The 12,789-nt window shown below is 41.3% G+C and overlaps 1 protein-coding gene across 1 annotated transcript; it reads right to left on the reverse strand.

The window, feature by feature from the left end:
- Positions 1-1,662: 1,662 nt before the first annotated feature.
- On the reverse strand, positions 1,663-4,147 carry dlx2a (distal-less homeobox 2a). Its single transcript, XM_084908719.1, has 3 exons — positions 3,595-4,147; positions 2,978-3,162; positions 1,663-2,819 (listed from the first exon to the last, which is right to left on the reverse strand). Exons 1-3 carry the CDS (start codon positions 3,911-3,913, stop codon positions 2,493-2,495), a joined length of 831 nt encoding a protein of 276 aa, XP_084764845.1. The 5' UTR covers positions 3,914-4,147; the 3' UTR covers positions 1,663-2,492.
- Positions 4,148-12,789: the final 8,642 nt, after the last annotated feature.

Below are 12,789 nucleotides of genomic sequence, written 5' to 3' on the forward strand. Positions count from 1 at the left end.
AAATTATGAGTAATTTTTTAAAATTTAAAGCAGCAGTTACCATGCAATTCAGGCTAATTCTGCGTAGGCTCCACACGGATATAATTACCGTCGAGTCAAGATGTTAGGCTAAAAACTATGCATTGATATTCCCATTTATTATGTACATACAACTTTGACAATGTTGATGCTTGAAATAGCGGGAAATTGTCTTGTGTAAAAATTACACCCCATATTAGGACATCTAAAATTGCGAAGAATTATATAGTAATTGCAGGCTTTCAGATTTGAAAGCCAGAATGCTCAAACCAGAGCAAATGTGGATGAAATTACAGATCAGGGTATAAATTAGGATAGGGGGGTATGGCATTTACAAGTTGCCCAGAGAAATGCAAAAAGTATAAACCACAGCAGCTCTAATCCATGAATGAAATCACAGGGAGCAACAGAAAGCACCCAGAAACCCCCCCCCCCCCCTTATTTTATTTTATGACGCAAACAATAAATTAAAGCAAGCAAAATGTGTTATTTAGGAGCATTTTTTAAGTGCACGCTTGTACACTATTTGCAACACTGATTTAAACAGATTATTTAGACGTATATACATAGGGGGGCTGCATGTGTCTGATACTGTCAGTCCTAGGGGGGTGGTGGGGTTGGTTGGTGGGGGGCTTCATCATGTAGATACAGCAACCGCTGACAAGCTGCAGTCTTAATTATGTACAAGGAAGCGATCCCACTTTATGGCCTGTGGTCTTTTGAAGAGAAGCGTGTGGGACCATGCACCGTATATCACCATCTTTGTGTGGGAGCCATGTGTAAATAATACGAGCCCCGCTCTACCTGTCTGTTGGAGTCAAAACATCTCTAATAAACATTTTCTAAATTAAATCTTTAATAAAACAGGGTTTCCTGCATGGCTCCAATAAATAGTTTTTTTGGACGTATGCCTGTGTTTTCCATGTTGCCCACAGGCCCTACAAGCAGCCAAATAATGTGGGTCAAGCTGCTCGTCTTCGAAGATCAGAGACCTCGCTTGTGAGGCGTGAGAAATGTTTCCATGATGTTGTAGCTGCAGGCTGTCTTGGCTCTCGAGTTCCTGTCTCTTTTCTCTTGTTAGGTTGAGTTCATAAAACGTCTGGAAAGCGGCTCTGTGACTCCACAGAGTCTGACGAGCTTGTGCTCATTCATACCCACCCTCGTCTTCTCCTCTCGCATGCCAAGGCGCGTTGTTGATGTTGTCGCTCTAAGCTCGGCGTGCGCCCCCCGGGCCTCTGTCTCTGCTTGCCTGCCTGCCCGAGCCTCGGTTCGGATAAGCAGCTGCTGGCGGCAGTCAGAAGTAAATTTCAACCGAGACAACTCGGGAGTCCCCCTGGATGCCCTGGAGCTTGTCCACACTTGTGATATAGCACCACAAGACCTTCATGTAACCACAGGCTACATTTTTACAACAAATTATTTCCTAAGATTTTTTATTTATTTATTTTTAAACCCACTTAATAAAAAAAATGGGCACAAAATTTAATTAAATGAATAAATAAATAATAATAAATAAATCTTAATGCATCGACATGCCTTCTTTTTCTAAAATGATTTATTTTTATTTATTTACTTTTTTTTGAGAGGGTAAATCCAGCTTTAGTGAACATAGAATGTATTTATACGCACATACAAACTCGGATGCAAATGCACAGAAAACATTTTATTTAAATAAAATCTGGCCATATATGAAACACTGCTAAAATAAATAAGACTAGAACAAAAAAAATACAATTTAGTGTTGATACAAGTCAGAGGGCGGGACAATCAGTAGCTCACGGTGGTTAATGGATGAAGAGCCAGAAAAAGACAAAAAAATAAAAAATAAAATTAAGTCAAAGCGAGGTGGGATATGAAAAAAAAAGCTGTTGTAAAATATTTACAAACGTGGATCGGAACACTTATCCCCCCGGACTATTCAGATGAACTACGTGAGGAATGGATAAAGGTAAGCTGGTTTTGTTTTGATCGCACAACATAAATGAGGTCATATTGCAAAAAAGGCACCATACAGTTAACTTGTGCTACATTTGTGACAGGTTGTCCTGCGATTCATGTTTTATTTTATTTTATTTTTTTGCAGGGATGGCAACACACATAAAAAAAGAAGAGAAAAAAAACAAAAGAAAGAAGAAGAAAAAGTGACGTCCGAGTAAAAGTATATGGGCTCGCGCCCAGGCTGTGATTGCTTTGGGTAATAGTGGTTCATTCATCCCTCACATAAACAAAATAAATAAATACAAAAATAACTGTAGAAATCTGAGTCTACCATTTGTAAGCACGAAAACTGGCAAGGTCCATAAACCTGTCTGGTTCCATGAAATCTCCTAGATGCTGCGCGTAAAGTTCGTATGGTGCACGCACGAGGTCTGCAAAATGAAGGTAATGGCATTTTATTTTCTCTTTATTCACCAGTATTGTCCGATTTACACCCGACGTTTTCTCGTTCTCTCGCTCGCTCTCTCTTTTAAATTTCAGAATATTGTCCCAGCGCTTATGGCGGAGTTGTGGTGATGCTGAACCAGAGGAGGCTGCAGATGCGTGGCAGAGTTCGTAGTTGAGTACCAGGAGTAGTTTGCCAAAAACGACGAAGGCGCAGTCGTGTTTGGAGGGCTGCTGCTCTGAGGTAAACTAGAGCTGACATTGTTCATTCTTTGAGTCTGTGGAAAGTCCCAGGCGGTAGTTGGTGGAGACGTGCACGGGGGAGATTCACTGGAAGCAACATGTTGTTCTGGGGGGATTTCTCCACTTTTCCACAGCTTCTTGAACTTGGAGCGACGGTTTTGGAACCAGATTTTAACCTGAGAAAAAAAAAGAAAGAAACTAATTTAAGCTTAAAATCGATTATAAGCGATATTTCCCCCTTAAATCCCATCTTTGTCAGTTTTAATTTGTTTTCACACTGAGACATGCAGTGGATATTTGACAGCGCATGAGCCCACAGATGCAGACTACCCACCTGTGTTTGCGTAAGGCCCAGCGACGCTGCCAGCTCGGCCCGTTCTGGTAGAGCCAAATACTGAGTCTTTTGAAACCTCCGTTGAAGTGCAGCCAGTTGGAAGCTGGAGTAAATGGTTCGAGGTTTCCTGACCTTCTTTGGTTTTCCATTAACCATCCGGATTTCTGGCTCGCTCTCATCTTTCTCTGAGGGAACATTCAAATGCAATTCACGTTAGGAACGAAGGGTTTGGGCATTTTTCAGTGTTGCAGAACTGCTAGGCGTATTTGCACTGTTGTCACTTTAGGTTTGTCAGATTTGTGTACCCCAAATACCTTAACCTGATTTGATTAAATTATGTATATTTATAAGGCCCTACTAAAAATATACAAAAAGCCAAAATAGGCCACTTTGTGGATCTGTAGGCTCTTTCTTTGGAAATAAATAAAACAGTTTATCGTGTTACATATTCATACAAGAAAAATAAAGCATCAATACATTTTAGTCAGATAATAATATTTTAGTCAAATACTGTGCATACAAATTAACTCAGACATGTTCTGCAGCGCGTTTTGGTCAAAGACAAAGCCACTGAATACATGCAAAATGCTCTAAAACGAACTTGAGAGCTCGCCTACCTGTGTCTGCGGGAGTTGGCGATGAGTTGGAGCCATAAGAACCGTATGTACCATACGATGAGTTGAAACCGAGGTCGTATGACTTCGCGTTATATGGCACAGAACTCGTGGCGCTGCTGTGGTACTGGTAAGTGCCCAGTTGTCCAAACGGTGACCCGGCGCAGTGCCCAGGCTGCTGGCCGTTGTAATAGCTGCTGTCCGTCGCCGTGGAAACCGGCAGAGTCGGGGACTCCTGCGATTTGTGCAAGCTGTGGTAATTGCTTGAGGTAATCTGGTTCGAATGCATATCAGTATTTAAGTTCTCGAAAACTCCAGTCATCTTGGAACTGGGGGAGAGCAGCCTACTAACCTATGCGAAAAAAAAGAATATCGCAAAAATCGCGACCTAGGCGATTGCGCGACAGGCTGTAAAGCACGACTCAAATCTTGCACTGATGACACCCTTTCGTGAATCAAAACGCATCCCCGTGTATACCTTGGCAAAATCAGCGCAAGGTGTGTCCTTCTCACAGTGGCCTGTGATTATCTGCTACGGTCGGCGGTGGGAGCGCATTTATGAGAGAGTGAGAGGGAGAGCTACTGTGTCTGAGGCAACCAATGAGTAAGGGCTGCACGACTGACTACTCCCCACCGCGTCCACCCTCCATTATTTCTTCAGGTCTGTCTGTCCCAGTTGTCTGCGGATAGTTTTACATAAAAGCATCTCAAAAGATTTAGCCTGCAGACCCAGGCCTGATCTCCATGCGCAAACTGCCGTTTAAAACCAGATGAATATTGATTTTGGACAATGGATAACACCTACTGCACGTTAGGAAAACGATGCATTAAACTGGGCCAAGAAGCAGTTTTTGGCTTGCAGCACAGTGTATGTTTTTTGTTGGAATTTGTTTATTAAAGTAAAAAAAACTGAGCAACAGTAACACTCTTTTCTTCTTTTTTGTCAGAAGCAAACTAGATAAGGAGGGGACTGTTTAAGGGAAATCTCAAGGAGCTGACACAAAACCAAACCTTGTGGATATCGCCTAAAGGTGAAGGTTTTGTTGCTGTGGAGAATAACTACAGCGCCACCCAGAGGTCATAAATTTTACTTGTTCACAAAATCCCTTTTGTTCACTTACCTCTCCTTTTCTGTCTGCGCACAACCCTAAAAATAAATAAATAAATAAATAAACTATTGGCGATTTAAGCTACGTCACATCCGCGTGAGGAGTCCAGGTGTGTTGGTCGTTTGACACTGTGATGCGTTCAGATCTCCCGGAGATCCTGGTAAAGTTCAGGTAGTGACGGAGCGGAAGTGCAGTTGTCGCCATAAGATGGCAGCATAGTTCCTTTTATTAGCACGCCTAAAGCTTAAAGCAGGCTGCTCTGTGTTGATGAGGTTAGCACCAGCATGCATCTCCACAAAAACAACTCTCTCTGGAGGTTTATAAAGAAACCTGCACTGAACTCTGGCTACTCTTTATATAGTCATAAAGTGAAAGTCTAGAGATGAATCATTTCTGATAGTCTCCTCAGTCTCACAACGTATAATACATAACAACCACAAATACTGTCAAAATGCCCTCAGAAAGTTCAACTCAAACTCCACACGTCAACTTTGTGCCACAAGTTGCTTGGATGTGTTGCTTAGCAGCTAACAGCTGATGACCCAGTCAGTTAAAAGAAGAAGTTTTTAGTTGAAAATGCACAAATCATCATATCTTTAAATAGAAGCCCACAAGGATTTCACAATCTAGTTCCCAAAGTTTCTAAAAGTAAAATGGGAGCAGAGCATTGTAGCTCTCCTCTCCTCTCCCTTGTGGAACCAGCTTCCAGTTTGCATTCAGGAGACAGAAACCCTCTCCCCTCTTTGAAGACTAGACCTAAAACTTTACTTTTTGGCAGACCTTTAGGGCTGGATCAGGTGGCCACCCCTTTTATTTGCTGCTATGGGCTCAGACTTCTGGTGGACTTCTGACACACACTGAGCATTTCTTCTTCATTCACTCCTTTTATTTGTCCTTATTTCTCTTTGTGCTTCTTTTCTTTCTTCTTCTTCCTCTCACCACCCAACTCACCACAATAGCTAGCTATTCCTTCCTGAGCCTGGTTTTGCTAGCTTTCTCTTCCTGTTAAAAAGGGAGTTCTTCCTTCCCACTATTGCCCATTTCTTTATAATAGTGGATCATCTGACTTTTTTGAGTTTTTAACTCTAATCTTGTTGGTTCTTTACCCTGCAGTATAAAGCACCATGAGGTAACTGTTGCTCCAAAGTGGCCCTGTATATATATATATATAAAAATGAACTGAATTAATCAAGAAGTCTACAAGATATGACCAAAACAGATACACAAGCGAGAAGGATACAAATCAGTAATATCCATAGTTTTGGTGACAGGTCAAATAGAAATGCAGCAGAAATTATGAATTTATGCATCCTTGCAGCACCGTGTGTTTTAAAGTCTGCTTGATCTGTATTATCAGTGAAGTTCCCTTTTAATTTTCTTTATCTGTGATAGCTCCGAGCAGTCACCCTTCTGATTCAATAAATCATCATCCATTATGACCCAGTTCAGGTCACACGAGTAACCATTTCCTTCTCAACAGTGAGGGTGTAGCAGGACCCCATAGCTCGAGTTCAGGGGGGATTCCATCAGTCCATTGTTTTGCTGATGTGGGCAGTCCTCTGTCACCATAGGTCAGTGTAGCTGCATGTCACTGCTCATTAGTGGAACAAAGTCTCTGCATTCAGCTGCCCCGTCATCATCATCAGAGCCAGAATGAGCAGAAATTCTCCAGGAGAGTCACATGGAAACCTTAAAAGACTGGAGAAGGGGGACACGAGTAGTCATACAAGAAAATATCTTCTTTTCATAGTTTTCTTGTTTGCTTCTTCCGAGTAAGATGCTTATGCTGTTTGTCATTTATGCCACAAAGAGGAAGAACTCAACAGCTTTAAAGTCAGTTGATGGGATAGAAGATTCCTCTGGAGAAGGCACAAGTCATTAGATATTGGGATTACAGTGAGTGATTTCACAATACAGTCACAATCAGCATCAGGATGTGCCAAAACAACAGCTCAGGCTCCGTGTGCTAACGATAGGTGACATTCCTCCCATACCTTTTCTGTCACCCTTAGGAGCAGTTCTTTCTTGCTGCGTCAAACTTTTCTGTTTTCATGTCACTCGCGTGTCACTCTTAGTGACTATAAATGTGATTTCATCCCTCTGTTGCAGAGCAGCTGGTATAGTGGATCTTCCCCATGTTCGGTGACATGGAAATGATGCCAAATGACTGCAGACAGATGTAAGCAGCTTTCATTGTGCATTCCAAATTTCCTATTTTTACACGAGTTGCTCTTGACCGGCTTTCAGCACAGTAATCAAACAAGCTTTGCATACACACACACACACACACACACACACACACACACACACACACACACACACACAGAGTTGCATGTCAGTTTATTCCTAAAGTAAAAAAAATACAAAATTAAAAAAATTAAATAAATTAAAAAAATAACAAATAACAAGAGTGAAAGCACATAAATCTTTCAAAGCAGCTATGGCAGAGAATACTTCATTCAAATAATATATTAGCACTCGTATTATAAATTTTTTTTACTGTTTCTTGAATAGAAAGAGAAACTGTTATGTTGCTTCAAATTACAACATGTGTGTTGCTTGTCAAATATCTTATAACCTCAGCATTGTCACAACTTTGTTCAGACTTTATGTCAAGACTAAGAATACCATGAGGACATACACTATATTAATTATAGTAATTACTAATTCCTCAGTCTAGCCGCACCACAAAACCTCTGTTGTTCTCCTTTTCAAGCAGTCTGCCGTACATAGAAACATCACATATGTTATCAAAAATATTTAAAAATTCCTCTTTATAACTTCCTGTTTACAAATGAGTTAAAGTGTATCTATGGCATCGAGGTGTCAGATAAACTTGTTAGATACAGAATATACAGTCCAAATGATTAACTCTGACAATCATGGTTGAATTACAGTCTATGGGCTATCAGCCTGTTTTTTACCCTTTGAAAAGAGTGAAAGATGTGCTTATAAAAGGCCAACAGTGCTTAATATTGACAGTTTGTCACAGTTTGTCTTGAGGAATCAAAGTACACAAGCCAGGAAATCACTGTGAGAGATAAACACCCTGACATTTTTAGGAAGTATTGATCTCAAGCCTCACTTATCTGTTTTTATACTCAAACGGCAAACAGAGTCTGAGTTCTTCCTGATGTGATACCATGTGCACATCCTGAGTTTAGGTTATGGAAAACAGAAGTCAGAAAAGTGAAAAAAACAAAACAGAAAACAGCCTACCCCTCCATGGCTGCACAGTGTCTAGTCTCTGTTTTTAATGCTTTTACAAAAATAACAATACGGGCAGTACAGGAGGAAATCTCCTGCCATCTGGAGCGGATGTCAGACTCATTATTGACTGACCTGTTTATTTAGATACTAATTGCTACTGGTGCGAGGATATAATGGAAAGTCTGAAATCCTAAATAAACCCAAAGCAATTTTAATTTCACTGCATTCTGCACGATCCGTTATGCGCAGAACAATGATGATGATGATGTTTTGATGATCTTTGCAGGAACGTTGACAGAAGCTGGCGAGAAACTGATGTTATTCTTCACAGCGCTTCGAATCCCACAGAGATAATATGCAAAGATCGTTCTGCAGGTTTTGGTTTTTATCATGTAGATCTTCTTTTTTATTACTCTTGTTCTGAGATATCAGATAGAAGACTTTCACTCTGCTTGATTTCAGATGATCAAAGGTAATGCCCAGGATAGAGGTATCTGGCGTTTCGTGGAGTATATTTTGCTGGAGATTTGTCACATTTCTAAATCAGTGAGAAAGATATCAAGGCAAACCACTCAAAAGTTGCTTTGTGCTTTCAAGAAGCTTACCCAAAAACTAAGGACTCTGCTACTCTCCTGCACTTTATATACATTGTTTATGTACACCTATATGAGCTGTTTATATTTTTGACTGTTATCAGTATGTAAAGTTACATTTAATCTATTTGTTGCAAGATTATTTTTAATATAACTCACAACAGCTAACAGACTTGTGTAGAGTCAACAACCTGTCTCTGAACGTGGACAAAACAAAGAGATGATTGTTGACTTCAGGAGAGCACAGAGAGATCACTGCCTACTTAACATTAATGGATCCTCTGTGGAGATCATCAAGAGCACCAAATTCCTTGGTGTCCACCTGGTGGAGAACCTCTCCTGGTCCCTCCTGGTCCAGCTCCATAACCAAGAAGGCCCAGCAGTGTCTCTACTTCCCGCGGAAGCTGAGAGAAGCCCATCTCCTTCCATCCATTCTCACCATGTTCTACAGAGCGACTATCCAGAGCGTCCTGAGCAGCTGCATCACTGCCTGGCATGGTAACTGCACCGTATCGGATCGCAATACACTACAACGGATAGTTAGAGCAGCTGAGAAGATCATTGGAGCTTATCTTCCCTCCATCACGGACACTTACATACCCGCTCCATCCACAAAGCCACCAGCATTGTGGAGAACCCCACACACCCCTCACACGCACTCTTCCCCCTGCTGCCTTCTGGAAAGAGGTACTGGAGCATCCGGGGCCTCACTAGCAGACTATGGAACAGTTTCTTCCCCCAAGACGTCAGACTGCTGAATACTCAGTGAATGGACTGAGAGAAACACACACACACACACCTGCATACACATCACTACCAAGCACTTATCTGCAGTATCTCTCTCTCTCACACACACACACACACCTACAGACACCAAGTTATTTTTGCACAATACTCAGCATTTTGTACATTTCCATTGCACTGTCTTGTCTTGTTTATTTTTGCATTTCTTTTTGCACATTGCACTTTACGTAGTCCTGTGTTTGTCCGTTACATGTCATATGTATGGTTGAAATGACAATAAAAGCCACTTGACTTGACTTGACTTGATTTAAGAACGTTTTTGGATTGTAATGAAATTTGCATATTTTTGAAGCTCCCCTAATTTTAAATATGAATTAATGTATTAATATAGAGTTATTTTAAGTGTGCTTGTGGTAAAATATGTACAAAAAATGATGCCTAATTTAAAAAATTTATAAAACGTAATTGTATTTAATTATATCCTGAGTACAGTTGGAGAGACACCAAGGTCAACTTAAGTGGTTTTATTTCATTTAAAGTTACAGTCAGCTGATTTTAAATGGGAGAAAGGCACTAAATGACACATTATGATAATTTTCCAGATGTTTTGGGCTAACTGGGGTCAGCAGCAGCAACTCTTTCTGCATTGTCTCGCTGAGTGAAATTCAGGCAGGTTTAGACAGCAGTAGAGTGATTTGGATGTTGCTGATCTCCCGCTGTGTCAGCTGGAGCATTCATCACCCTGGCAACCCATCCTTTTCCTCAAATCACATAAATTCTCTCTGCAAAATGCTTTCACTGAAACCAAACTAAGAGCGGGCAGCTTCTTACAGAGTCAGGAGATAAAATCACCTGTGGGGTCTGCATACATTCAACTCGCTTCTCGCAAACATGGAAATGTGTTTCTTGACCTCTCCGTTTCAAAGGTTGAGCCTGTACTGCGAGGCTCCGGACATACGTGGAGTTTAAGTTGGAAACCTCCAGCGGGGACTTCATGATTGAGCATGTGTTTCCTTAGAATTAGTCACGGTGACTTTTCCCCTCAAGAGAAGTTATTTTTAACAACAAAGGCTTTCATGTTGAGCAACAGCAGCCAATAACAATTGAAAGGAAGTGTTAAGCTTTAAGCTCCGAGCAGATGCTAAGGTTAATGTTTGGTGCATCACACTGAGGAAATCTGTGCTAAAGGCCTTATGGTTATGCTTCTGTTAAGCACAACATATAAGATTTGAATTCTTGCTTAAATCAGTGGTGGAATAGAGGAAAATATTCACAACCTCTTGGACGTGAAAAATGACATTTAAACCCGAAGGAATTAACAAATCCCCGTTCCTGATGTGACAGCTTTACATAGCTCTCGTTTCCTCTTTGTTCAGGAAAACCTGATTATTTAAAAGATGTGGTTTTCCCAGCTCATGTAAAAAGACTGCCTAGCGTATGATATGATTAGCACGACATAATGATAATACATCCCAGAGGGCAGTCCGTTGCACTAAAGCGGAAATTATTTCTCATTTTGCAGGGCTAACAAAGGAATTCCCTGTTTCATCTGCACAGCCTGGTTGAGAAAGATTTTGAAGAGGTCTGCGAGGTCCCACTCCCCTCACTGCTGACCCAGTAGCACCGTCCACCCCCGCCAAACCCAGGAGCCATAAATGGAACCAATCCTTTGTGCGAGGGGAGTGGAGCAGATTTACTGCGGATGGTCTCCTTACAAAGAGCCACACCACTGTCACAACAGGACTGGGATCAGCTGCTCCAACTTTAGGGCATGCTTTACACAGCCACTGATGCAGACACAACTTCTGTTATCACTCAGCATTCATGCACCTCTCCGGTGCCTGTCTGCACCCACAGAGAGATACCATGTTCACTGTTCAGGCTGCTAAATTATAGGCATATCTCTCAGGGACACCACAAGTTGTTTGGATTTCACAACGTACCTAAAACGAATTCGAGGTCAGTTCCCACTCTCAGTCCTTTAAAATCAGGGCACTCACTCTCTTGTTGAATCTGTGGTACTCTACTTTAGTTTATTGTACTCCTGTTTGTGTCTTAACATATTTAACATATAATATAAGCATGGTGTATCACCTCGTTGAAAGATCTATCCAACTGTTCTCTCTCTGGTTATCTAATTCAGGGTTAAGGGAAGCTGGAGCCTATTCTAGGTGACACAGGATGAGAGGCAGGCTACACCCTGGTTTAGCGCAGAGAGCTGCATGCTCACATTCATGCCTGTGGTCACTTCAGATTCGCCAGCTAACCTAACCCCATCAGCGTCTCTGGGAGGAAGCCACACAGACACAGGGAGAACATGCAAACTCCACACAGACAGACCCCAGGTTAGAGTCAAAGGTTGGACCTCCTCACTGCGAGGTGGCAGTGCTAACCACCACATCACCGTGATGCCCTTTGCCATTAAAAATAAAATTTCCTCAGCCAAAGATTTATTGCTATACGTCCAGTGTTAACCTACTTTTATGAAGATCTAAAAGAAACAATAATATAAAAAAATAAATTCAGTAACCAAAAGATGTTTTCTGCTTTTAATAACTTTGACCGTCATTCTGTCACCTTGAATAAGACTTGATTTCTTGGCTCACCAGCTGGCAAATTGCTTATGCCAGCTGTACGCTCCGGCCATGTTTTCGTGTGGATTTGGTTTTGTTATGCTGACTTAATTTTGAAACTGATAGAGCTGGCATGTCCGCCTCGCCGGGAGTGTTAGTATTAGAGTTCCTGAAACTCCAACAGTTGATTTGACACCTTCACGCCTACAAGGTGGCAAATAAGTGAAATCAAATTCAACATGAACACTTACACCACAGTCAACATCTCTGAGAGTGAATTGTCCTGAATGCTGCACAAAAAAGTGAAGCTCATGTCTAAATTAATATTCAGTTAATGTAAACTACATTTAAATATTACAGATGTCCTCCAAATTAAGTGGCAACATCCATCTGTTTACGTTTCGTTGCAATCATCAGTGTGTTGGCACGCCAGCAAATTGCCTGCACCAGCTGTGCCTTTTGGACATGCTTCCCAGTCTCTCCAGTAACTTTGGGTTTAGTTTCCTCCATCAGTCTCTGACATGTCGACTTTGGTGCTGTGAAACTTAAGCTCCTCGCCTTTCTGCCTTGCCAGGATCTGAAGTAAAGGGCTTCTGGAAGCAAAAAGTTTTCATGAATGGTGAAATTATTCTTAACAATAATTAGGGCAAAGTTAGACTCAGCAACAACTAGTATAAAGATTTGAAATGACATGCTCAGAAAGGAAGAAGATGTTGACCAGAGATGGGCAGCGCGTTACTGTAATCCGATTACTTTTTTCAAGTAACGAGTAAAGTAAGGGATTACTATTGCAAAAACGGTAATTAGATTACCGTTACTTACCCGTAGGAACGCTGCGTTACTGCGTTACTAAAACCGTGATTTTTTTTTTTGCCAGAATGTCTCATGACAGTGACATAAGCAAGTGCCACGTTCGTGACAACAGCTGTGTGCAGATCAACAATGGATAATATATCGAGTGATATATGC

This window comes from Perissodus microlepis, chromosome 16, assembly GCF_051167445.1.
Source record: "Perissodus microlepis isolate ML-2025 ecotype Zambia chromosome 16, ASM5116744v1, whole genome shotgun sequence".
Taxonomy (NCBI): Eukaryota; Metazoa; Chordata; class Actinopteri; order Cichliformes; family Cichlidae; genus Perissodus; species Perissodus microlepis.

Excerpts from the sequence above, each read along its gene's own strand:
- dlx2a (XM_084908719.1), bottom strand. The coding sequence starts at position 3,913 with ATGACTGGAGTTTTCGAGAACTTAAATACTGATATGCATTCGAACCAG. Across the intron at positions 3,163-3,594 it reads GCCAACTCCCGCAGACACAG|AGAAAGATGAGAGCGAGCCA; the intron begins GTAGGCGAGCTC and ends ATGTTCCCTCAG. Across the intron at positions 2,820-2,977 it reads TGGGCCTTACGCAAACACAG|GTTAAAATCTGGTTCCAAAA; the intron begins GTGGGTAGTCTG and ends TTTTTTTCTCAG.